We start from the raw sequence: 26234 nt of genomic DNA, 5'->3' as shown, positions 1-26234 counted from the left end.
GAAGCATTTATTTCCTTCAGTAATTGGAGCAAAAGATCAACCAGTGTTTCAGTAATTGATAATGTTGTACTTCTCCCCTTTTTCTTCTAAGTTAACTTTTTGCATCAAGATCTACTATTTAGTTACTTTGCCTACTGATGGAGTTTGTATCATTGAGACACTAACATTAACTCATGAATTTGGTAATTTTTCTAAAGCAATAGTACCTATCTTAGATTAATTGCTCATTTGTTTCTACTTTCCTGCTTACCACTTAATTAATATACTTATTAATCAATTTTCTTTTGTGTTTTCTTAATCTTTTCATTAGAATTTGTTTCTCTTTTGTAATTACCCACGTCGAATATTTGATCTTGCTGTTACTTCGATGTATTTCCTCCTGTTTTTGTAACTCTTTGTTGGTCTACCGTGATTCACTACAATAGGTATATGAAGAAAGAAAGTAAAGGAAAATAAAAGTGGTCTTAAAATAAGGTTTGGAAAATTCTGATGAAAATGGTCATCTAACAACAATTCCCTTAAGATGGTACGTTAAGTTTGTAAAGATTTGGGTCTTAATAGTAGTTTGTGAAAAGATGGATAGGCAGTGTTGAGTCATATAATATATTGTAAATTGAAGGGAGTGGACTTTTCTACTTGAGGAAGAAAGGGGTATTTGAAATTTTGGATGCAGAAGAAAGCAGATTATATGTCCAGCTTGATTTGGATACATAGTTGACCATGAAAATGACATGAGGTTTCTGCTTTGGTCAAGAAACCAGAAAATTCATGTTCTATCTTGAGCCTGATATCAAGCAACATGATCAACAACAATATTCTGAAAAATTCACCTTTTTACATGTAATTCATTGAGGCCTTTCACTTTGGACTTCGTTTTGTGCACGCTTTGTTTATCATACGCTCTGCTATAGATAGGAGGATCTCAACTCAATTGGAATAACATATTATCTCAAATATATGAGTTGGCTAAGGAGGGCCTGCAAACGAACTATTATGATGTGAAGAGGATGATTGAAACATTTATTCCGCTTCCCAATTATCCGAGTCTCCAAGGGCTGTGAATGTTTCTTCCTTCATGGGAAGGCTAAAGTTATTAACTTGACAACAACTCTCCTTCTGAAATTGGGAATTCTAATCTACTGAATTAAATGCAAGTTTTATCTATTGAAGTACTATTTTGTTTAGTTTTTGTACTCAGCTTTCAGGAACTTTTTGCAACTTGACGAAACAGCTGCATTTTCGAGAGGTAAATGTAATTGAGTTTCCAGTGAATTTAAGTGTTATTTAAACTTCTTTTATAATGTTAGCCTTGTACATGCATTTCCCCGTGCAAATGCCAAATTATAAAGTACAAGTATGATATTTGTATAGGTTGTATCCAATGAGCTATACAAGATATTGGACTGTAGGAAGCCTTCTTTTGCACCAAACAAAAGGAAGAACCATTGATGTCGATTTGCAAAGGTGAGTTTGTTTAAATTTCTACTTTAGCTTTACGTTTTATATTTGTACATGCTAATGCATGACACTCTTTGTTGGTTTGTCAGGTGAGTATGTTGAAGTTTATAATCTATGATTATGCTTTATAGTATTTTAGCGATTAATACGTGAGCAGGCATTAAATATGCTTTATAGTATTTTAGCTTTTTGGGACCACCGATAAGTATTGTTGTTGCACGAGGGTAAAGAAATGTTATATTACTTTTTCCGCCTTTTGTGAGTTGTATGAAGGAAGTTTTATTCAAAGTGCACCTTTTGTGAGTTGTATGAAGGAAGTTTTATTCAAAGTGCAGTTGTATTAATGGTAGAAGTTTTTGTGAAACCTCTTTTTAAGTTTCCGCCATTGCTAAAATTTATGTCAAGGAGTCGATATTGAAAGGCATGTGAATTGATAGAGAAAGAATTCTACATATAGAGTCTGGAGTTCTGTGAACCAGCCTGTGTCGTTTGAAATTTTCATGAATTTTCATAATGATATTCTTGGAATCAAGCAGTTGGAAGAGTATGCAGTTGTAAACCTTTGTCATCTCTTTTTTCCTGTTTAGGAGAATTGTGTTTAATTTGATTCATTTCTTAAAAGATCATGATTCTGGTCTTCTATCTACCTGTCAAATTTCTTTACAAACTATTTGTTATGAGCTATTTCATTAGTTTCAGTCAGTTGCCTTTTCCCCTCTCCTTTTCAAGGAAAAAAGACTTCTTAATTTGGTTTCTCCTCAATCCAGATCATTCGACAGACTTATTCAAACCCATTAATTTTCCTACCTTTTAAGGTTATATGACCTTAGCATGCACGGTTTTGTACCTGTCTTATGTTAAGATGGTATTCCACTCAAGACACCTCTGTGTTAAAAATCACAAGCCAGCATACTACTTGGCTGACTTATGGATATAAGGCAATCTATGCATCCGACATGGATATGTTAAATTCTTAGTGTGTATCGAAGGTATCTTGGAGGATCTCACAAAGCGCACTTCTATTAGAAATGCATATGTCAAATGAAATTGCTTAGAGGACATGACACACAAGGAACACCACTAATCGAATTGCCTGATATGCTACAGGAACCAACAGATCTACCTGTCAGACAACATGTTAAGAGGGCAGACAGAAATGGCAAGACTAATCAAATTGCTCTTTGCAGAATCCATTCATGCACTGTGGAGGGAATAAAACTATAGATTATGCGAAAATGCAGCAAAAGCCTGTGAAAGTTTTGCAAGAGAGAGTGTATATTCAATTTCAGAGTTGTGAAGGTCTGAAATGGCTACTGCAGAGGCTTTATTTTCTAATTTATTTAGCTCTTTTTGTGTGCTGTAAAGTTAAATTCAGGAGATAGCAGATTTTTAATAGGACTTGGAGTTGGAGTTATCCGGGAGGAGTTGGAGTTATCCAGGAGATTAGCTATCTGTGAACTTGCTATGTTTTGTATTTCTTCACTTGGTGATTAATGAAAACGTTAAATTACCAACATAAAAAGAAAACTCAAAAAGTAATTTTGGAGTCGTGACTAATTGCTTTAAGGATTGTTTAGATAAGCGGTGATTGAATAAGGTTTATTAGTGTTTCATAATTTATATCACCCCTTTTTTTTCGAATAAGCACTCTATTAAGTTTGAACAATACTAAAAGAGTAACAACACGTATATACTTTTTTACAACAATGTGCATCACGAAAAAATACCTCGTTTTATTACCTTTGTTTTGTAATTCCATATACTTGAAAATTTTATGAATGTGCATCACTAAATTTATAAAGATACCATCTCTCAATTTAATTGACATGTTTCAAATACGTGAAAAAAGCTCAGTATAGAAGAGTCGAGATAAGAGTACGAAAAAAAAATGATGAGCAAAAAAGCACTCACGTTGGGGAAAAAAGAAAAGGGAAACTTTTACGTGCAGAGATTTTGGGATGAGGAGAGTGAAAATGATAAATGAGAAAGAAGAGAAAAAAAATTATGCAATGAATTAGATATGTTTTTGTATTTATAGTAATAATAAAATTAGTATTGATAAATGAATACATCAATTGATTGTCACTAATATTGAATGCATTAAGCGATCATTGTAACAAAATTAGTATTAAGTGCACTAATTTTCATAAAAATCATTTGGGAAGAATGTTCTTCTTTTCAACTTAGGTCGACTCTTCAATAATAAATTTGTTTTAACTCATTAATTTTTAAATAAGGAAAAATTCAAAAAAAGGAGAAAAAGATAAATGCATTTATTCTTTATTCTAACCCAACTCATATCTAATACCCCATTTTAAACTCGGTTAAAAGATCCAAAAATGCTATTTTATCAAAAAATTATGCTGACTTTTTAGAGTATGTACATTTGTATAGTCTATGATGTTTCTTATTTTATTTTTATCAGTTAATTTATTATGAATTTAGTATTAATTTAAAGTATAGTGTATATGTGGAATTAAATATAAGAGAGTCTAACTCGTGATTGGTATACTGTACAATGCCATTTGAAAAAAAGTCATGTAATAAAACAAGAGAAAGAAACCATATTACAAACCCAGCATCTTCATCACTAACTATTAGCTGATTGAAAAAAACGATTGCACATTCATTTGAGACATGACAACAATCAATAATGAGATCTATGGAGTTTAAGTTGTGCATATTCAACAATTATTTAATTAGCTACATAGACAAATGGCAGAAGTCTTGTATAATTGAGAATTTAGGTACAGTAATATAGTCAAGGTTATCATTGAATTGGAATGATTGAAAAATCAACTTGGCATAAAGTGAAGAAAAAGATAATGCTATTTTGATTAGAGAGGGATTAGAGGGATAAAAAATAATAATTTCTAAACATTTGGTTGGTCGTATAATAAAAAATATTTTTCGCATAATTATAGTTAGCGTTTGAATGAATATAAAGGGTAGGAAAAATATTGGGGAAAAAATGCATGACTTAGAGTGTGTTTGGTACAATGGAAAATGTTTTCTTGATAAATCAGTGATTTTATTAATTTATATTTTGGTGTTTGGTAAGTAAATAAAAAATATCTTCCCAAGAGCATTTAAATATGGAGTTTAAGTTTTATACGCCGTTGGTGTAAATAATTTTGGATCTTTCAGGTATTAAATCGCCAATATTATTTAGGTATAAAATAACGTCTTTGGATCTTTTTTAACCGGATCTAAAATTGGGTATAAGACACAGGTTAGGTTGGATTAAATGGGATTGATGAGTTAAATTAGTTTATTATTTTAAAAAAATAGAGATTTAATCTGACATGTCATGAAAATTAGGAGAGAAGAAAACTTTTATGATGTTTTAGTATCGTTTGAGGAAAATAGTGATAGCCGAATGATATTAATACTCACATATACAAGCCGTAACAAAAGAGTAGAGAAGTAATTACAAAGATATAAGATTCTCAATGAAAACATCCAATCTTACGCACAAAAGTTTTGGAGAACCTCTTGTACATAAAAGAAAAAAAATATATTAGTAAATTATTATTATACAATAACAATAATTTATAAACTGTGATTCATTGTACAAAAAAGGAAAAGTATTATATTAATAAATTATTATTTATACGGTAACAATGATTTATAAATAAATTATTATGCTATGAAACATCACATGAAATTTTATGCAGAATTCACCTACTATTTTTAGGAAATTAATACAGATAAAAGGATTTAAAGAAAAAGAACATACATAAAAAAAAAAAAAATGTTGACTAACCCGTTTGTGCCAAGTGGATCCGGTATGTTACCCGACACCGATCCAATTGCGCGCTTAAACCCTCAGAAAAAACCTAGCGTTGTAATGTTGGGCGCTTTTGTCCTTTTTCTCTTCCCACTTCACAGCTTCAAATCAGTCGAAAAAACTCTTCAGAAATCCTATATTTCTGATCCTTAGAGATGCTCTCAGTATATCGGAGTAGCTCAGTTGAGTGGAAGCCATCACCGGTGGTAGCTTTAGCTACCAGCGCCGACGATTGTCAAGTAGCCGCCGCTCGTGAAGACGGCTCGATTGAGATTTGGCTTGTTTCTCCTGGCTCCGTCGGCTGGCACTGTCAACTCGTACGTATACTTATATTTGCTTTTTTGTTTTTATTATTTCTTCAGGTTATTATTGTTGAGATATTAAAGTTTTGAGTTTTTTTTTTTTTTTTTTTTTTGGTGGTTAGACGATACACGGGAATCCAAATTCCAGGGTTTCTTCGCTGATTTGGTGTCGTTCAGGTCGGTTGTTTTCTTCCAGCATTGATGGATCAGTTTCTGAATGGGATCTTTTTGATTTGAGACAGAAGGTTTGTGTGAAAAAAAAAATCTTTGCTTTTATTGTTTCATTGCTGCTACACCTTTGAATGGCATTATAACTGTTGAGCTGAATATTCCTACTATTCTAATTTAAAGAAGGTAGCTTATTTTTTTTTTTTTTTTTTAATTACCAGTAAGTAGGTTAGGCTTGGATAGAGTTGCGATTGGAATTCTTAACGGCAATCTTTTTGAGACCATTGTTAGCCCCACAGTGTAGGAGACACAATGAAAAGAATGAACCTTTTAACCAATATCGTAGTCAACAGAGAAATGAAGGCCAATTGAAAGTTGACAACCACGAAAAGCTGATTTTGTCGCATTTTGTTGTGCTGCTCATCATTATTTAATCACTTTATGCATGTAGTTGTGTTGGGTTATCTTTACTATTTTGGTGTCAGTAATTTTCTTTTCTACATTATTTTTACTATAGCTTTTACTTTTGCATTTATCAAACCTGTTTTTGAAAACTCTTTTCTTGAGCTGAGGGTCTATCGGAAACATCCTCTTTACCTCTCACAAGGTAGGGGTAAGGTATGCGTTGCGTACGCCCGACCCTCCCCAGACCCCACTTGTGGGATCACGCTGGGTATGTTGTTGTTGTTGTTGTTGTTGATGATGCATGTAGTTGGGTCATCCCAGGCCAACACAATGCACGGTTCGTTGTTTCATTTCTACTGGTTTTATGCTTTTGCTTGGATAGAGTTGTAATTACACTTTTTTACCTGCAGTCATAGAGAGCAGTGTAAGGGAATGAGTGTAAGGGAATGAGTGGAATTACCAATAGTAAAAGAATGAATCTTTTAACCTATATCATAACTAACATAGAAATGAAGGCGAAGTGAAAGTTGACTACCACGAAAGGCAGACGTTTTTGCATTTTATTATAAACAGCCAAGAAATGCTCTTTTTATAGCTTCCAAACTGGGTGCACGGGCAGCTGTCTTTCTCCACTTAATCTCAAACTTGATTGACCAGTAAGATTGGAACTTGTGATATGCGCCTACCTTATATATCCCAGTATTTGCGCTAACACAATAGATGCATGATGCGCTTATTACATAAAAATCTTTATCTCTTTGGTTAAAATAACACTTTACTAAGATTAATAGTGCCTTGATTTGTGACTAGTGCTGCTTTTAGAGTTAATATATAATGTTTTGGTGCAAATACAGGGTGTGGATGGGTTTTTCCCCGTTAATGCTCATGCCAAACTTTCAGCTACGGTGGACAAGGGAATTGGGACACAGGATTGAATAAAATAGAGAACAAATTTTAGATAGCAAGGCTGCATATTATATGCTGTTATATATCAAATTGATAAGTTTTTCATGCCCTTCAGATAACGTTCACATGGGTATTTGCATATGCATCTAGGGGGGGGCATATGCAGACATGTTGCATTTCGTTGTGCTGTTCATCATTATTTAATCATTTTACGCTTTGTTGATATGAATCAAGTAATGTTGTTGTTACTATGGTTGTTTGCAGATTGCGCTAGATTCTATTGGTGTTGCAATATGGCAGATGGCTGTGGAGCCATGCAGTAATCCACAGCTTAATCAAAAGCCGTCTCCCAAGCATTATGAGAATGGCCACGTCAGTCATAGAAATAGCGAGAGCAGTGATAGTGAGAGCAGTGAAAGCGAAGATGGTGATGACTCTTTAGAGCTTCACGAGGATCATGGTAGTGATAATAGCCAAATAGCATTTGCTTGTGATGATGGCTGTGTAAGAATCTATATTGTCAATGACGATGAAAACTTAACTTACAAAAGATCATTGCCAAGGGTCAGTGGTGAGACAGCTACCCTTTAGACTCAGAGCACAATATGTGATTGTTGCTTGGTATTATAGAGTTATAATTTTTTGCAGGGCGTACATTGAGTGTCACTTGGAGCTCTGATGCAAATAAGATATTTTCTGGGAGTAGTGATGGGTATGTTTCACTTTTGAATATAGCTATCTGAACTTTTACCAGTTGATTTCTGAGGAAAATTCAAAAAACACATAAAGGTTGAGGCATAGAGTTGCTTTTTTATAGGATGTCCACAGTGAATTTTCTGATGGAAGTTGTTTCTTTGCAGGCTTATAAGATGCTGGGATGCCAAGTCTGCTCATGAAATCTACAGGATATCAGTTGGTCTTGGAGGGCTGGGTAGTGGATCTGAAGTATGCATATGGTCATTACTAGCATTGAGGTGAAAATTAAATTGGAAATGCTTGCATTTAATATATGCGAAAAAAGGAAATTCATTTCTCCCATTTGTAAGAATGTTTTGTAAGATATTCTAATTTTCATTAACTTAAAATTGTTTCCAGATGTGGTACCCTCGTCAGTGCAGATAGTACCGGGAGTGTTCAGTTCTGGGACACCCAGCATGGGACTCTTGTGAATGCACTTTCCAATCATAAAGGAGATGTAAATGCTTTAGCAGCATCTCCCAGCCATACTAGGGTGTTTTCTGGTGGCTCTGATGGTCAGGTATATAAATTTCAACTCCTAGAAAAAGAATACTTTCGGTTGGAGTTGTAGGGGTTTGTCCCTCTGGTCTTTTAAAAGTTGAAACTAAGATAATGATCTAGTGCCTCTTTTTATTTTTAACTGTTCAGAAATGACAGGCAAACATGCTCCCATATCCTCTAACAATACACTACTGGTTTTTAGGTTATACTTTATAAGCTCTCTATGGATTTTGTTGGGGCTAATGATGGAAATATAACCTCCGGAGTCATGAAAAAATGGGTTTATATTAGTCATCTGAGGGCCCATACGCATGATGTGAGGGCCTTGACTGTTGCTGTGCCCATCAGTCATGAAGGTTAGTTCATTTGTATTCGTTTCTGCTTCTCCTTCGATAGTAAACTTGACCCCTTGCCCCTTTTTCCAACTGAAATTTCATCTCTCTCAGGATTGTCTTCGTATAGTCCATTTGGGCTCTGTTATTCTGCTTTATTCTTAATCTTCTTCATTTTCCTTTCAGATGCCATAGTTGAACGGGATAAAAAGAGACCTCGATCTAGGTCCAAGCCCCTTGATTTTAGTTACCATAAATGGGCACATTTAGGCGTGCCGATGCTTATCTCAGGTGGTGATGATACTAAACTTTTTGCATACTCTGCCAAGGAGTTTACCAAGTTTTCTCCACATGATATTTGCCCTGTACCACAGAGGCCGCATATCCAACTTGCAGCAAATACGGTATTTAATCAGGCGTTACTCTTAGTCCAAGCTTCCTACTGGATTGATATTTTGTTTGTTCGCGAAGTAAACGGAGTTGTGTCTGGTGGAGCTGCCAAGACAGATTTGGTGGCCCGAGTTAAGTGTAAAGCTTCAAAGAAAATTACATGCAGTGCGATTTCTCCTTCTGGTGCCGTTTTTGCTTATTCTGATCATGTAAAACCCTGCCTTTTTGAGCTTAAGAGAGGTGCTTCCAGCAAGAGTCCATGGGCAGTCAACAAAAGACATCTTCCTTTGGAACTGCCGTTTGCCCATTCAATGGTTTTCAGTGTTGATTCTTCTCGGTTGATGATAGCTGGGTGTGACAGAAGGGTCTATGTCAGTACCTTCTCCAATTTACCTTCTACTCTCTTTTATTTTATACTGTATATTTATATAAAACTTATTGTACATTTTGCGTGTTACTCCACTTCGAAATTAAAGTGAGTTTACCTTCCATCCACTTTTGGCTTTCTAAGATATTCATAGTAGTAAGTTTTAGGACAGTGGGGTTCTTGCTAAGGTTATCATGGATAAGAATCATGATTTTAGAACTGACCACCTTTTCTGCTGTTGAGTCCCGCCTTCCTGAACTCTGACCACCTAACGTGTCATGGATCCCCCTGCCGTGCAATCCTACCAACAAACTGCATTATAAGGGATAATGAAGGGAGGGAATCTAGAATCGGGAAGTGGGAATTGGTGGAATGGCAGTGATAGGTGCTAGAAAGAGGCTGAGGGAGTGGGTAAATGGACAGGAGAAGGGGGAGCGCATGCTGATGAAAAAGGAGGGGCAGGGTGGGTGTGGTTGGTGGGTAGGGGTCATAGTCTTTAATGGAACATGTCATGTTTCCATTTAATTGTGGTTTTGGTCTGTTATCACCATGTGGTGTCATATATGGTAGTTGATTGAAATTTAATTTCGTAATAAATAAGAGGATGCAGTTAGCAGTTCTGTGGTACTCCAATGACATTGCTTGTAGGAATTGTTCGATGTTTAGGCTACGGATTAATCTGAGGCATTGAACTTAGTATTTTATTTAGGTTATGAATTTATCTGAGCCATTTTCTGAAGTTTTAGCTTTGTTCTGTAGGTGGTGGATGTAGGAAGCTCAGAACTAGTCCATGTTTTCACTCCTTGTCGTGAAGAGCATGATGAAGAATTGCTCCCTGCTGAACCTCCCATAACTAGAATGTTCACCAGCACCGATGGGCAATGGCTAGCTGCTATCAACTGCTTTGGAGATGTGTATATATTTAATCTAGAGACACAGAGGTATAAACATACTCTGCTACATGTTTTTAATCTACCATTGTATTGTATTCCTTTTAATCCTTACAATTTTACCATTTTTGCCTTTGTTTTTTTAAAATCCCTTTTCAACCTCAGCTGTTTAAGAAAGGATTTACTTATCATTTTCAAACATCATTTGTATTCTTTTGTTCCTTTTTGGGTCTGAATTAAGTTTGTCATGGGGCAGGCAACACTGGTTTATATCGAGATTGGATGGTCATTCAGTTACGGCAGGTGGTTTTACTCCTCAAAATAGCAATGTGTTTATAGTATCCACTTCCTCAAACCAGGTATATGCCTTAGATGTTGAAGCTAAACAGTTAGGGGAATGGTCAAATCGTAATACATTTGCACTGCCGAGAAGATATCAAGAATTTCCTGGAGAAGTAATTGGGCTTTCATTCCCACCGTCTTCCAGTTCGTCATCTGTCATTGCCTATAGTCCAAGGTTTGTTTTACAATTTTTTGACAGATCTGATCATATATCTCTTGTATTTATAATTTTGGTCATTGTTTTTTACTTGTTGATTATTACTTGCTTTGTAAAAAGCAAAGCAACTTGGTAATTCCTATGGAGGTTCTTATTATGGAGTTTACACTTCAGAGAAAATTAAGCCAAAAGCTGGATAGGCTCTTTTCTTTGACGCTAAAACTAAAAGTACTCGAGTTGAGAGGCAAGCTTTGACCTTGCATGACATGGTTTATTGGCATGTACCTGGGATCTGAGTATTCCGAAATCATTTATAATGAGCTTTTTCTTGCTTTTACCTCTGTTTCGGAGAGGAGACTGGCACGATGCGACCTTAAACTACCTGTTCAAGTTTATCTTAGAAGCTTATTGAGTGGCTGGAAAAATTAGTAATTAGCAACTATATGCGGCTCTATGTTTCTTCAGTATTGTGCTGCATGCTACAGCACTTGTACCTTGCTCCGACAAATGAAAGCATATCAGTAGCTCTTTTCCTTTAAGTTCCAGTGGAGATGCAATATTGATGTTTCGTCAAACAGCTAAGGCGATAAAGTGTTGAATCTTCCATTTTGTATCTGAGTTCCACTAAAATAATGACATCTGCTGATATTTATCCTACAGGGCAATGTGCTTGATCGACTTTGGGAAACCTGTGGATGGTGATGACGACACTGAGTTAGCCAATGGTCAAGATTTAGCTTCAAAGAAGCTACATAGTACTCTCGTGAATGGGAGTGTGAATGGAAGTTTGAAGCGTAAGTCAAAGGGAAGCGAGTTGGAGACTAAACAAAATAGCAGAAAGAATTTTGAGTTATGTCCTTTCAGAGATCCCGTCTTATTTGTTGGACATCTTTCAAAAACTTCTACCTTGATCATAGACAAACCGTGGATACAAGTGGTTAAAAGTTTTGATACTACACCTGTTCACAGACATATTTTTGGGACTTAACTATTTTGTGCCAGGTGGCTTTTGTTTTCAACTCACTAGGGAAATTTAGAGGGGAGATTCAAGTTCTTTTGCCATGGTAGATTTTTCTTTGTTGTCACTTGGGGAAGAGGTGATGAAATCATGTTGTGTAATGTATTCTTTTGATAGTTCCAGTTAACCTGTGAAATCAATTTTGAAGTTCAAGTACATTCATTTTATATACAAGAGTTAATCTTATGTAAATTGCATGGTGCTGTAAATTGAAGTTTTATATATATATGCCTCGAAGATGGGCTTAACCACAGTAGCCAAACGGTGACTTTTTATCAAATTCTCCAGAACATTTTGACCAAATATACCTTGAACGAACACATTCTCATTATCTTGCTTGTTAAACCTCAACTGTCATCTCTTGTTTAACTTACAACTAGTAAATTTAACCGCGTGAAAATAATATAACTGAACCCTATTTTATTTCTTTAAAATTTTCTCACATCATCAAAATTGCAGAAGTATTAGATCTCACAAAAGTTAGTAATTATATTTTAAAATGGAAAACTTTTAGCAGCATGTGTATTTTAGAAGTGTGTTAGTATTCTTCATGTTTTAGAAAAAGAGATTAATAATACCTTTTGGTCTAATAGATAAATAAATATTAAAATATGTAATAAATGAAGAGATATAAGGTAAAAGATAAAAATTTGGTGCTGCAGATAAGTGGATTCTACAAGTTAAATTTGCAGCATTTTTTCTGATGAAAGACGTCTTTTCTCTCGAACAATTGTCACTAAATAAAAAGAGTCAAATGTTAGATATTTCACATATTTATATGCATCTATGCTACTTACTATAACTGAAGTTTGAAAGAATAGTATTTAGAGTTTAAAGAAGTCCTCCGGATCTAAATATCTTTGTTCGTTTTTAAGAGGTTCTAACGCTCCTTGTCCTAAGATTCAGACATCCCGTTTTTTCAAGCAAAAATATTATCATCACGGAATCAGTGAAAAAGCAATGATAAGAATCATATACTTGCTAGATATTTGGGTCATAAAAGCTATATAACCGTTAAAGAACTCTTAAATAGTTAAATGTGAAACTATTTTCTTTGGTCTTTCTCTTTTTTTTTTTTTTTTTCCAAATATGATCACGGCGGAAGCACACTATACAAAACTTAGATTTACGAAAGAAGAACCAAAAGATTTAACAAAGGTTTTGCTTGTGTTTTTGGAAAAGAAAAACACTACTATTTGAGGAAATAAACAAAAAAAAAAAAGGTGCTTTTCATATTTTGGTTTTCAAAATCTTTTTAAAAATATTCGTACCTATAACAAAAAAGTTAAAATTTAATTTTTGCTTATGTTTTCTAAATTTGTACTTGTTCCTCGTACTCAAATATAATAGGCGTTCTTTTTGGAGTGAAGAAAAGAGTAAAATATGAAGCAATCAGGTACAAAAAAAGCACCTCTTACCATGAATATTAAGAGATAGAGAGACCAGAGTTAATGTAGAGCACAATATCTATCATCTATCATAAGAGGAAGAAATGAAAAGAAGCATATTATCAAAAAGTTCTGGGAAAAATTACGTAGAAGTTTTATAAATAGTGAATAGTTATAGAGCCCATTTCAGATGGGATTTTTGTGAGTAAAACCATGAGCCTTTTATAGGGAGATATGGTTTCTATCTAACGTAACTTTGAGTTATTTTGAAACCATTCGGCTGATTAGCACCGTTTCAGGTAATTTAATAAATGTAATTTGCAACCATTATTTGACAGTACTTTTGTAACTGTGAGATTAGCAACGTTTCGGGGGGGTTAACTAATGGGTCACGCCCCAACCTTGGTTAGGCGTGATTGGCACCCGGCACCTTACGGGAACCGAGCGAACCAAGCTGTAACTTACACTCACTATGTCTCAAACGGCAAAATAAGGCCAAGAAGGCCAACTATGAATATAATATCACGCATACGCATAAGTACAATAGGCCTACGACGTCAACATATCCACTAACAAAACATAACTAAGCTGTATACAGGAATTTGTTTGCAAAGCCTCTATGAACATGACTGAAGTACATAAGTCGGGACAGGGCTCCCGACATACCCTTAACACAAAATACATATACAACCCAACTCGGCAATGCTCCAGGAAGAAATGGAGCCCACCAATCAAAACTAGTACCTGAAAGCAGCCTACTGCGGAAGATCCTCGTCCCGTCTGTCTACACCTGCGGGCATGAATGCAGCGTCCACAAGAAAGGACATCAGTACGAATAATGTACCGAGTATGTAAGACGGAAATGTAATAGAATAAGTATGTACTGCAGGGAAGAAGATAAGCATCAACTTGGCACTTCTGACTTACTAATGAGAATCTAGTATGTATGTATATTTATATATATCCATACTCTCATATCTTCAACTACACCTGTGTATAATAATAATACTGTGATCCTGACCTACATATCCTCCTGGTACTATCTGCCCAACTGATCAGTAGTAACTGTCCGACCGGCCGTATTAAGGTGGTAACTGCCCGTCCGATTATCGCCCGGTAGCAGCGTAACCGCCAACCGATCGTGGTAATCGCTCGACCGATGTAGCTCGGTGGTAATAAGCGCCTTCACTAGTCGTGGATGGCGTAACACATATATGCCCAACCGGCCGTAGCCGTGGTAACATTCGCCCGACCGGTCGGTAGCACCGGTAATTATAATCGACATCATAACCAAACTTCTAAAAGTTATCTCTATCCACTTCTCATGGTCATCACTTAACCCGTAATGTCTACATAATCTCATACAACTTATAAGCACAGCTCAGACCATTAGTACTCTTTCCCGTTTGACTAGACAATCACCCAATCCTAAGATACAACATAAACCTCTCTTCGAACATTAAATACCTCATTAGGGATCCTCTACTAGCACTATATTCATGTCCTACAAAGCATTCCTTAAGAACTGTTTGGATTATTATTATGGAACCATCATCATGAACACATCTCACCTTGAAGGAACAAAATCGTAAGGTGAGATCAACATCAATGAATAACATTAATAGCCATGAAATAAGCTCAATGATATCACAGGAACATCGGGAACTGTAAGCTTTGGTATTTTAGAAATAGAGTTATTGAGGATATCATATATAGGTTCACAACAAGGGATCATGCCTTAAGAAAGAAGGGGGTTTAGCCTTAATATACCTGGAAGCTTACTTTCCGACTTTCCAACCTACCTCTTGCCTTGCAATCTATTTACGATCGCTCGTAGTCTCGTAATCTACATATAAAATCATTCATACTATTGTTAGGCTCGCTATCATACACTCGTCTTTAGCCTTTAATTTAAATCCATTTAGAATCTGCCGAAATTCGGGCAGCATCTTCCCTGTTTATATGCCTAGCCCGAAATCACAATCCAGCAATCAACAACAACAACAATAATACCAACATCAACAACAATATTATCAATACGAATATATTCCTTAAAACATCCCACACGATGTTTTCCAAATTTCTCAACCCATAAATTCATTATACGATCATTTAATAACTTTTCTTCGTAAACAAGCTTAAATCAATAGTTATAAGGGAAGATTCATACCTCACTTCCACTAGAACTGCAATCTCCTCAATATTCACCTTGAATCCAAGCCAAGTTTCGCCGCAATACGATGTTATAATCACAACTATACACTATCCGGACCTAAATCCGGAGATTTCACTTAATTCGCGGTAAAATTTGATAAATGGAAGTTGAGGGAACTCTCCAGAATATTTAGGAACTTTTAGGGAGTATTTTGTCTGAAAATAAGAGGGTAAACCCCCTTTTATACTTGGCTAAAGTCGGTTAGCACCGACTCAAAAATTGCTCAGCGCGATCGCGCTGAGTTGCTGAGTTCTAGATCTCCTCTGCGCGTTCGTGCCACCTTTTGGCGCGTTGTTAATTCCTTACTCTGACAGCCCATATTAAAATGCCTATAATTCTCTATTCCGACATCGGATCGACGCGCGCGGTTTGTTGTGTTGGAAACTACACTTCATGAACTTCAATTTAGGCCTTTGCTTTGCTTCAAAACTTCACATACACTAAAAGATATTCTTTCTCCAAGTTGGGCCAAAATTGCCCTTCATATTTTCTCCAAGTTCCACAAACTTAATTTCCTTAAATCACTTGTCCTCCAATCCTTCCATAGCTTACTATATGAACTTAAGCCCTCACAATCATAAGATAAGCGCATATAATCTCATATACCTCCTAAAAGGTAGCTCGAATCTCAACATACGAAACTGCGGGGTGTAACAGTAATAGTCCCTTTGCGTAAACCATCTTTAATGAAGGCGTTTGCCTTTTGTAATCGTGACTTTTGGGTTATTTATTTATTTAGAGTACTTAAATAAGAGATTAAAAGGCAAAATCCTAAGAAAATAGATAAATGTAAATGCTGGCTTTTGAGACATATCACATCAGCGGGCCTTTCTCCATGCTTTATATAAATATATAAATTAGAGTATGGTCAGGAAACTTATAAAAAAGATAAAAGAGTATGATAGTTCTAGCTAGTCGTGGATGGTTGAGTGAAACTAGGTTTAGATTACCGGAAAAGATGATAGTTTGGAACTGGGTTTAGATTACCGGAAAAGATGATAGTTTGGAACTGCCTTCCAAAGGGTTTTGTCCATATTACTACAGTTTGCAATTAACTTTCTTTTAAATAAATTCTTAGGAAAATCTGTTTTCTCTTCTTTTTTTAATTGCTTATGTTACGGACCAAAATAAATAAATGTCTTTTTAAGTTTTTAAACAAGGCAATTGTATATAATTCAACATAGTGTAATAGTATGTAGATGTTCTAAGCAGCGGCGATTATGAGCCGAGAGTCTATTGGAAACAACCTCTCTACCTCTCAAGGTAGGGTAAGATCTGCATACACTCTAACCTCCCTAAACCCCACTTGTGAGATTATATTGGGTATGTTATTGTTGTTATTGTTCTAAGCAGTGAATCTAGAGTGTTACATATGCTTCGTATAAACCCAATACCTTTTGTCTAGACCCTTGTATATATGAAGAAATTCACTGAATATCTATGAATACTTGACCGTTAAACCAGTTATTATAGTGTATATTAGTTTGAGGTTACTATAGGAATCCATAATTTCAACGCTTGGGATCCGCCTTTGGTTCTAAGTTCAAATTTTGTCATCGGTCATCTATAGCACATTATTTCACTCGCTTGGTTTAAGAAAAAAGATTAAGATTATGAGCGTACTGCAAGTGTAATATTTTTTTCGTTTTAGAAATACCTTGTTGAAAGAAAAAAGGAAACAAGGATCAGGTCAGCACATGCAATTGAGTAGGTCATGAAAACTTGGCAAGAAAGGTTACCTCAGTCCTCATTCCCCTTATTTATCATTTCTTTCTGATACGAACTTGTCTCGTTGTTGTGCGGTCAGTTACATACACTAGGCTGTTAGAGGGCCAGAACACAGTGCAGAAATTGTTTGGTCATTCATTGATTTGAGGTGTCTAATTCAGCTGACGCATTTAGATAATTTAGCCGACGTGAGAGCAATCTTGCAACTGTTCATGTCCAATTATTGAATTCGAATGATCAAGTTATGATGATGTTAATTTGTGGCCATGTATTTCAACATAATTTGGCCATCGCGTTGCCCGATAGAGCCAGGTTTTGAAGATTATGAATTCTGAACTTGATATTAAATCCATAATTCGTTTAGTTACTGAGTTGGTAATTAAATATTTATACATATTTAATAGACTTCCTAACACAGATATAGAGTCTAAACAAAAGTTAATAAATTCATCCAAACTCATAGCTCCATCCTACGTGTCGGAAATCTAGCTTTGGATTAGATTTTCTAATAAGCAGACAAGAATATAATCTATTTAGTTCTCCTTATATTTTATCACTATTTACAGTATTAGTACTGTCTATTGACTAGTTTAAGATTAGATGGTTCTTGCTCTAATTAATCAATGAATTTATATATAGTTGTCACGCCCCAAAATTAGGGTAGGACGTGATCGGCACCCGACCTAAGCTACCTGTCGAGCGAACCCTGAATTAAGTTGTCTGTCATAGCATTTACTGAATTAATTAGCAACAATTACCCAATAAAGCACTAACTGAGCATATCGAAATCTACATTAGATACTGAAATACGAATCGTGAAAATCCCATGAAAACATAAGGACTAAATCGTGAAACTAACATAACCCACTAGGCTAAGTCATGAGCCTCTAAAAGAATACCAACAAGAACATATGTCCTCGGGGCATACCCCAGAATACTAAATCAATGTAAAATAGACGAGTCTGAATTCCCATCGAGAAGAGAAGCGGGAAAATGCTGAGCAGAATGTTAATCCTATCCTGTAGTGCCTGGAACGTAATCAACAGTATCTGCATCCAAAAAAAAATGGAAGCAGGCCCTCACGGGCTAAGTACCACCGATAGGATATCCAACAAGTCTCATAAGCCACCTCCTAAGAAGGTGGAGCGAGTCCTTCTGGGATAAAATAATAAGAAGGAAGTACATCCATAGATAGCATATAAATAATTTAAGGTCAGAAAACTTATAATAGACTAAAGACTGAGATTGTATGCTGAACATGTAAGCCGATAACTAAAAACTTGAAACTGAGTTACACATAGTGGCCCTACGTACGTGTGGTCTAGGAACACGCACGGGGGAGTGTTGGCCTATCTCCCCAGCAAACAATATCCACTAAGAGCGTGTGGGTATCTAACCCTTGCCTCCGTGGCACTCACGCAAGAGGAGGTCGGCTAGCTCTCCTGTTTGTATGTGATCACATTAATGCATAAATAATTGTTGAGAACTAAACGTAAGTATCACAACAAGGCACATAATAAGTGGTGATACACATAAGCACGTAATACCGTCATGTTTTCATGTGAAGTCATATTAAATATAAATGGACTGGATTAAATATTGGAACACAAGAAGACATAATGTATGGATTTTATCAAATACATGGAGCATGAGGTTCTAATGAAATCCCCTGTTAAGAGAGTAAGAGCCCGTTTGGATTGGCTTATAAGTTGCCTATAAGTTGCTTTCAGTTTTTTTGAGTGTTTAGCTGGCTAGCTTAAAGCCATTTTGTGCTTAAAATAAGGCCCAAAAATTAATTAGGCCCGTTTGGCTTAGCTTATCTAATAAGTTGGACTACCCCAACTTTTTTTTTTTTTTTTGGCTTATAAGCTGTTTCCAACTTATAAACTACTTTTTTTAAGCCCATCCAAACTGGCTCTAAGCCTTAACTTACCTCTGAAGCTTAACCCGATGAACAACTTCTTTACTGATTTGATTGTTCCATCTCCGTCAAGCTCCACCAATCTCAATGCTAGAAAAGATTTAAATTGAAATTCCTCTCAAAGTAAGAAGCACTGATCTATGGTAATATATCCACGCATACCAGTTCACATTCAGCTTCTTAATCTCCTTTAGTTGAAAGAATTTTGATTCGAATTATGTGAGATCGTTGGAGAATATGACCACCCATTAGTTTGTCTCACCATAACATGTTTCTTGCACCTTAAAATTTGGACTTAAAGGCAACGTGATTAAAGCAGTAGAGTTAGCAATCTTCACAAGAATTTAAAATAAGATGATTTACTGATAACTCTCCCTGTGCATTACACTTGATTTGAGTAACACCATAGCCAGCAAATTCTCCATCCACGATTCAACATTCTTTTTTATTTAGCAGCCGCACTTGACGAACTGATTTGCATATGCTGCTAAGCCTTCTTTTTTAATTATTATTTTCTCTTCCGGGCTTTGGCCCACCAATTCTTCCTCATTATTTATTTGTTTATCCTTTGGCCATTTTACCATCTCAAGCCTCTTTAATTTAATTCATACCATGTATATATTGAGATAATTCAAAGACTTGCATCTATACCATGTGGGTCCTTTTACCTCTAGGGACACCTTAATTACTACACTAGTTTCGTTATTATCGAAATTGTACGCCTAGACGTTTATGGGGCTTTACAATAGTACTCCCACTTACTGCATGAGACTCTTTGTAAGTTTGTGCATTAATTGGATGTGCATATAAAGAAGAGTTTACGTCACACGACTCTGCAAAATAGAACTTTCATGTCTCATTAGAATTTTGAGGTGGAGGCCACCTTTTATTTGTGAAGGCCAAATTGCTTTGCTACTATATATATCAAGCATTACATTGATGTGATTGCCTGTTTAATTTCCTTGTGCACATACCCTACTTTGACATTTATCAAATATAATGTACCTTGATGATCTCTAAACCAATTGAAAGAGAAAACTGAAGGTTTCTGAGAATTGTTTGGTACAGAGGAAATGGACAGTACTAGCAATGGCGGAGACAAGTTTGTTAAAGGGGTTTCCACTGAACCCGGTCCCCACAGAAAAAAATTATTGTGTTTATTAGTGAAAATCTTATTTTGTAAGTACTATAAATCTATAAATTGTTGAATTCTCTAAATACAAAGGAGTACTTTCTTTTTAATTCGCTTAATGAAATTCATGCCTCTGCAACCAGAGGGTCAGGGTAGGATGTGAAATAGTTAAGGTGAAATTATAGAGGCATCCAGTGCCTCGAGCAGCAAATTTCTTTTTGAAAAATTTCCAAATGCAAATAGCAAAGAAAAGTGTACGGGGAATTATAGGAACACTGTGTGAAGCTTGCTTTCTGGAGAATATTCGTTGGTTTGTTTTGATTCGAATTGTGGGTGTCCAGATGCAGAAAACAAAGAAGAGATAACTAAGTCAAACTATCATTTTCTAATTACTGTTGAGGATACACCGGATTTTAAGTTGTCTTGTCATGTAAAAGCCTCAATTTTGGGTATACTTCAAGAAGATTAGTGGTTCAAAATCTCTGGGTCTGCCTAAAATAATTGTCTGTCATTCCAGATGTTACCCTGTTTGTTTTCGATAACTTTGAAAACAGTTTTTTTTTTTTTGTTGGGAATAATTAAGTATTTGGTTGAGTTTCCCACACAAAAAAATCTTTCACAAACTTGAACTAAACACATTTGAGAAAGAAGTTTGGAATTTTAAAAGAAGTTACTACCATATATATTTTTTTTTTTTAAAACCAACTAAAACTGTAGAAAAACTCAAAACGCGTTGTTTATTTTGAATTTTTTTTGGCAAAACAGAAGGTAGCTCTAGCTCTCTAGGTTCCTACTAAGTACAAATGCTGAGGTATCATGAATGCATGGGGAACAGACAGGCTAGATACTCTGTTGTCCGCTACAAACAATGAGTGTTCGCCCAACTAACATGTGAAATACTTCGCCCGGAAAGTACGGTTGCAGAATTGAAATTTAAACGAATTGACAAGAGCCCGTACAAAAAGCCCCATACGAAAGGACAACTTAAAAGTAATAAGGTTCGGAAAAAACACAAGCATTAAGACAACTAAAGATATGAAGGTACGTTAAACTGATTAGTCTTTTTTATCCAAAAGCCAAAAAAACATATTTTTTGCCCCAAAAGAGAAGAAAAATTAATAACATGAACATAACAAATATTTTTGCTATTCTAAAGTATAGGGGTGTACATGGATCGGGTTGGTTCGAATTTTTTAAAGACCAAACCAAACTAATTGCATCAGGTTTTTAAATCTATAAACCAAGCCAAACCAACAAAAGTCAGATTTTTCAACCTCGGGTTTTCTCGATTTTTTCGGGTTGCTCGGGTTTTTCGGATTTTTTCGGGTAAAGTCTTCATACATAACATATAACTTGTACTTCAAATATTTCTTTAGTTTTAATAAGATACGACTATCTAATTAAGATATTTATTAAGAAAATAACACAAAACGTGAGATGAGAGATGACATTGTACTAAAATATTCAAAGAAAAAAATTAATGAAATTGCATAAAATAAAATTATCATAACCTAAAAGGACTAAGACATGCTATAATAAATACAGCTAATTTATAAGGCATGTAGAAAATGATTATAATCTAAAAGTACTGAATCATGCTAAAATAAGTACAGCCGATAAGTATTAATTACATGACTAGATATTAAAGAAAAAAATAAAATTAAGTTATGTATTTTCACTTTCTAAACTAATATAAAACTAAAGAATAGATACCAACATTATTGTCATTCCAGTGTTAGATATGAAATACTTTTGTTAGCATTAGTATCGATTTGATTTTTGTTGAGTTTTATTTGAGTTACTAATATTTTTGGACTATAAAATTTATTGGACCATTCAAAATTCTAATTCTAAGCTTGAAATAATATGTAAGACAAAACTATGAAAAAGTTAAAGAAACATTTATAAATTACATTATAAATAAATATTTTTATGTATAAAATATGTTTAAAATTTTATAAGTTTAAAATTTTATAAATGTAATGTCGGGTTGGTTTGATTTAGTTTGACTTTTTTTAGTTAAAACCAAACCAAACCAATAGTGTTCGGGTTTTTCTTTTTAAAACCAAATCACTAGTCGGGTTTTTTTATCGATTTGGTTCGGATTATCAGTTTGGTGCGGTTCGTCGGTTTAGTTTGTGCACCCCTACTAAAGTATATGAAGAAAATTATAATTTGTACGTACGTGTAGCTTTAATTGGAAAAGGACTTAAAGTGATCTATGTGAATCGAGTGAAATTGATAAACAAAATTCAGAGAACATTCCATGTACGAGCCACGAGGTAAACTGAAAGAAGATGCGACTGAGTGAAATGGAGAAACAACATTTAAAGAAGATTAATCCATGCAGGAGGTAAAGTGGAAGAAGAACTTTTCCATGCCATTGCTATATATCATGTGAAAGATTTTTGTCGAGTTAAGTTTTTCTATGTTAATTATTACTAATAATTGATTTATTTACATATATATCAGCGTGAGATTTGATTGTTAAAACATAATTAAATTAATGCAATTTCCAGACATGATTTTCACTAGAAACTAAGTAATCCTGAATTATCTATCTCACCTTCTATATGGGATAAATAATCCCATAATAATTATTCCTCAACCAAACATATGATAAATTTAATCCCAAATATACCAGGATAACGTCCCACTCAATCCTTCCAACCAAACGGCCCTAAGAGGTTATATGAGGACTTGAACTCTTAGTTTGGAATTGGTTTTGTAATCCAATGACTTAGGTGCCAAAGACACTAGAAACCTCAATAAATAGAAGAAGAGGGGAGTATTGAGAACTAGAATTAGAAACCGGTTTAAAAATGAGGACCTAGGATTAGAGGTAGCTTAGCAGGATGGGCGAGCCCAAACGGATTCAAAATTTAATCTTTATAGATTTGATCCTCAAAATTCTTAACATTATTGTTTCAGTTCTTATATTTTCTCAAATTTTAGTGAGTTTTCAAAATATTGATTTCAGATGAAACTATTGTTGAAGAGCTACATCCGCCGCTGAACAGTGGCGAAGCCAAAAATTTAACGAAGGTGTGCAAATTTTCTTCTCACTTGTGTTAAGGATGTGCAAAATTAAATATATACTCATAATAGCTCTAACATTTAATCTATGTACACCGCGTAATTTTCTGGCGAAAGGTGTGCACCTGACCACCCTTCGTCTAAGGTGGCTCCGCCCATGCCACTGGACCTGATAGAAATGGTGAGTTGATTTCTCAGAAGGTTAAATGGTGAGTTGATTTCTCAGAAGGTTACTTAACTATCCTCATTATAACACAAAAGTCACTTAACATTGTTTTGTAACTGAAAAGTCACTCAACTATCGTTATTGTAAGACAAAAGTCACTTAACTTTGTTTATAACTAGAAAGTCACTCAGCTTTCATCTTTGTAACAAAAAAATCACTCAACTCATTTTAGTCAACTTTTGCTGTCGTGGCATTTTTAAAAAAGTTAAATCCTTATTTAATATAAACTCACCCATTTTTACCATTTGGTGATCCGCCCCACTAAACGGACCCGCTATCCAAATTTTTATAACAACACACTAAGGACTGAAATTTTATTAGTAATTTTTTACTGGTAATGTGGCTGGATTCTCCTCCCTACTCAGACCTAAAATTTTTGCCTCAAGTTCATCCGGTTGCTATGACACTACTGCTAAGCTATTTGCAAGTAGTAACAGTCCTTCAAGGAAATTTATATATTCTATTCACAAAATATTACGCAAATCAACCGAGTCTAGTTGTACCTTTGTTCTTCTTTTCATCTATGATGTACTCAGAATACAATTCCCATGAGCATGCAGCTTGAATTTTGTAAAGAATACCATAAGAAGTTGGTAGTGATTGCAGGGAAAGTAAATGCCACATCAATAATCAACGTTTCAATTCACTTAGTTAATGCAGGAGCCAGGAAGTAGTGATTTTGTTCAAAATTACTATATTAATCCTTTGCTCTACAAAATTTACACTGCCAATCAGTTCTCAGATATCTTCATTAGGTCCTACACTAAATTCATTGAATGGCAGGTCAGGTTAGTAGGGCGGGTCACTAAATAGTAAAAATGGGTGAATTTATATTAAATAAGGATTTAACTTTTTTTAAAATATATGTCACGTTAGCAAAAGTTGACTAAAATGAGTTGAATGATTTTTGTGTTACAAAGATGAAAGGTGAGTGACTTTCCAGTTATAAAACAAAGTTAAGTGACTTTTGTGTTACAAAAATGAAAGTTGAGTGACTTTCCAGTTACAAAACAAAGTTAAGTGACTTTATGTTACAATAAGATGGTTAAGTGACCTTTTGAGAAATCAACTAGTTTCATGATATATTTAACGGTGTAGTATGTAGTTGTTATGTAATCCACATATCATTTTGTTGTAGAAATCGTACTTTTAAATGAGAGATCACACATTTCAACATGCATCTATTTCATTTCATCATTTATTTAAATGAGTTTTTACATGTAAATTAGATTCATTTTCTTTATAAACTTTTCTCCATCTCAGAATTAATCTCCATACCAAGCAAATCCAACCCATCCATGCGGTGGATAAGGGCTAGGATAGTTTTAGAATTGATCTTTTTTCATATCGAGTCATTGAAACATCAGGATCGTGCTATAATCGAACACTTCTATCATGCTTAAGAGCGGACAATTCCAAGGTGGCAAGAGAAGATGGAAAAACATGGTAATGAAAGGGAAATTAATGAACATTCGTAACACAGTGAAATATAATAGTGGTGAATAGGCAAATTAGGAAAAGAGGTGGAAAAACTGAGATTTTTCCAACTACTAAAAAAAAAAAAAAAATGCGGGAGGCAAAGAGGTTTATTATAACAATCAATAGCACATGAATGGGGTCCAATCGTCACTTTCACTTGCAAATTTAGGACCAACCATATTATTAATCTGGTTCTCTTCTTTCATGGCTCCAAACACTATGCAAGTTGACAACATGATTTAATCCCCCCACCCCACCTAGCTACTCATGTCCTCTCATTTTCTGTTGATGTTAAACATTCGAAACTTTGATAATTAGAAACTCATGTTTAAGGTATCCTTCAAACATTCTTGGACTTTAATCCATTTTGTATCTCCTAATCTGTGGAGAGTGGAAGCTTTGGTTTCAAGATCCATGAAATGAGGGTTTTTGTTTCCTTTTGAATGTTTGTTATTCTGATAAATAACAAATAAAAAAGATTTTAAATTTTGTGTACTGTCGATGTAAAAAATTACACAATAGATCACTGCACAAGGTATTTACATGTAAATCTCTATCATAAACATTAATTAATAGCTAGCTAAAGTAGTAATTAATTTGCTATCACAAGTTAAACTATATATATTATAGTATAATATTCTTTTACATGGTCAATACATTGTTGTATACGGTAAAAACCGGGTCAATGTGTGACCGGTGAGACCGGAGCCGAGGATAAGTCCAAATGAGCACGAGCATGTTCGATCTTTTCTTCACACCGGGGTATCGTACCGGATGTAATTGACCCGAGACAAGAAAAGCGTGTCCGTTGGTCCGGATACGCCGAGCCCAAATCAACGTGTCCATTGGTCCGGATACGCCGAGCCCAAATCAACGTGTCCGTTGGTCCGGATAACCGGTTGTGAGGTTGCCACGCATCGTGCTTCGTTCGCCACCGCACCGACGATCGTACGTGTGACCGTACGGTCATACTTTATCTTTTTTAGGGTTCCTTTATTCATAAAGGCTTTTGTATTACATTCATGGCCCATAAGGCATATCTGTAAATAAAGGACATTCCTCCTCTTTTTTAGGTTAGCTTCTTTTCCATATCTCAACATTGTAATAGTCAAATATACAAAGCTCTCACCCAAAAGATATTACTTAATATATTTGGCATAAATCAATCATCATCATCATATATATATATATATATATATATATCGCAAGCACCTATTCATATAAATATAGCTACAAACAAATCCATTGGCACTTCATACTAACCTAATAGATTAAAGTTCATCCACATATCCTATACCTCATTTACAAATTTAATTGTTACCGAAATTTGGGGTAAACAGTTTGG

At 35.0% G+C, this 26234-nt stretch overlaps 1 protein-coding gene and 1 long non-coding RNA gene across 2 annotated transcripts; both read left to right on the top strand.

Annotated features, from left to right (window-relative positions):
- Positions 1 to 1253: 1253 nt before the first annotated feature.
- Positions 1254 to 3004, top strand: LOC132033482 (uncharacterized). The gene is made up of 2 exons (XR_009408743.1): positions 1254 to 1464; positions 2566 to 3004. It is a non-coding gene; the product is annotated as an uncharacterized LOC132033482 (long non-coding RNA).
- Positions 3005 to 5294: 2290 nt separating this feature from the next.
- LOC132033481 (WD repeat-containing protein PCN-like) lies at positions 5295 to 11950 on the top strand. The gene is made up of 11 exons (XM_059423462.1): positions 5295 to 5565; positions 5673 to 5795; positions 7294 to 7600; positions 7678 to 7741; positions 7890 to 8003; positions 8125 to 8287; positions 8471 to 8624; positions 8787 to 9361; positions 10117 to 10298; positions 10504 to 10764; positions 11407 to 11950. The coding sequence occupies exons 1-11, from the start codon at positions 5404 to 5406 to the stop codon at positions 11732 to 11734; spliced, it is 2433 nt and encodes an 810-aa protein (XP_059279445.1). The 5' UTR covers positions 5295 to 5403; the 3' UTR covers positions 11735 to 11950.
- The last annotated feature ends 14284 nt before the right edge of the window (positions 11951 to 26234 follow it).

Source organism: Lycium ferocissimum, chromosome 10 (genome assembly GCF_029784015.1).
Source record: "Lycium ferocissimum isolate CSIRO_LF1 chromosome 10, AGI_CSIRO_Lferr_CH_V1, whole genome shotgun sequence".
Classification (NCBI taxonomy): Eukaryota; Viridiplantae; Streptophyta; class Magnoliopsida; order Solanales; family Solanaceae; genus Lycium; species Lycium ferocissimum.
The sequence above is the reverse complement of the archived record's forward strand: the minus strand, read 5'-3'. Positions and strand labels throughout refer to the sequence as shown.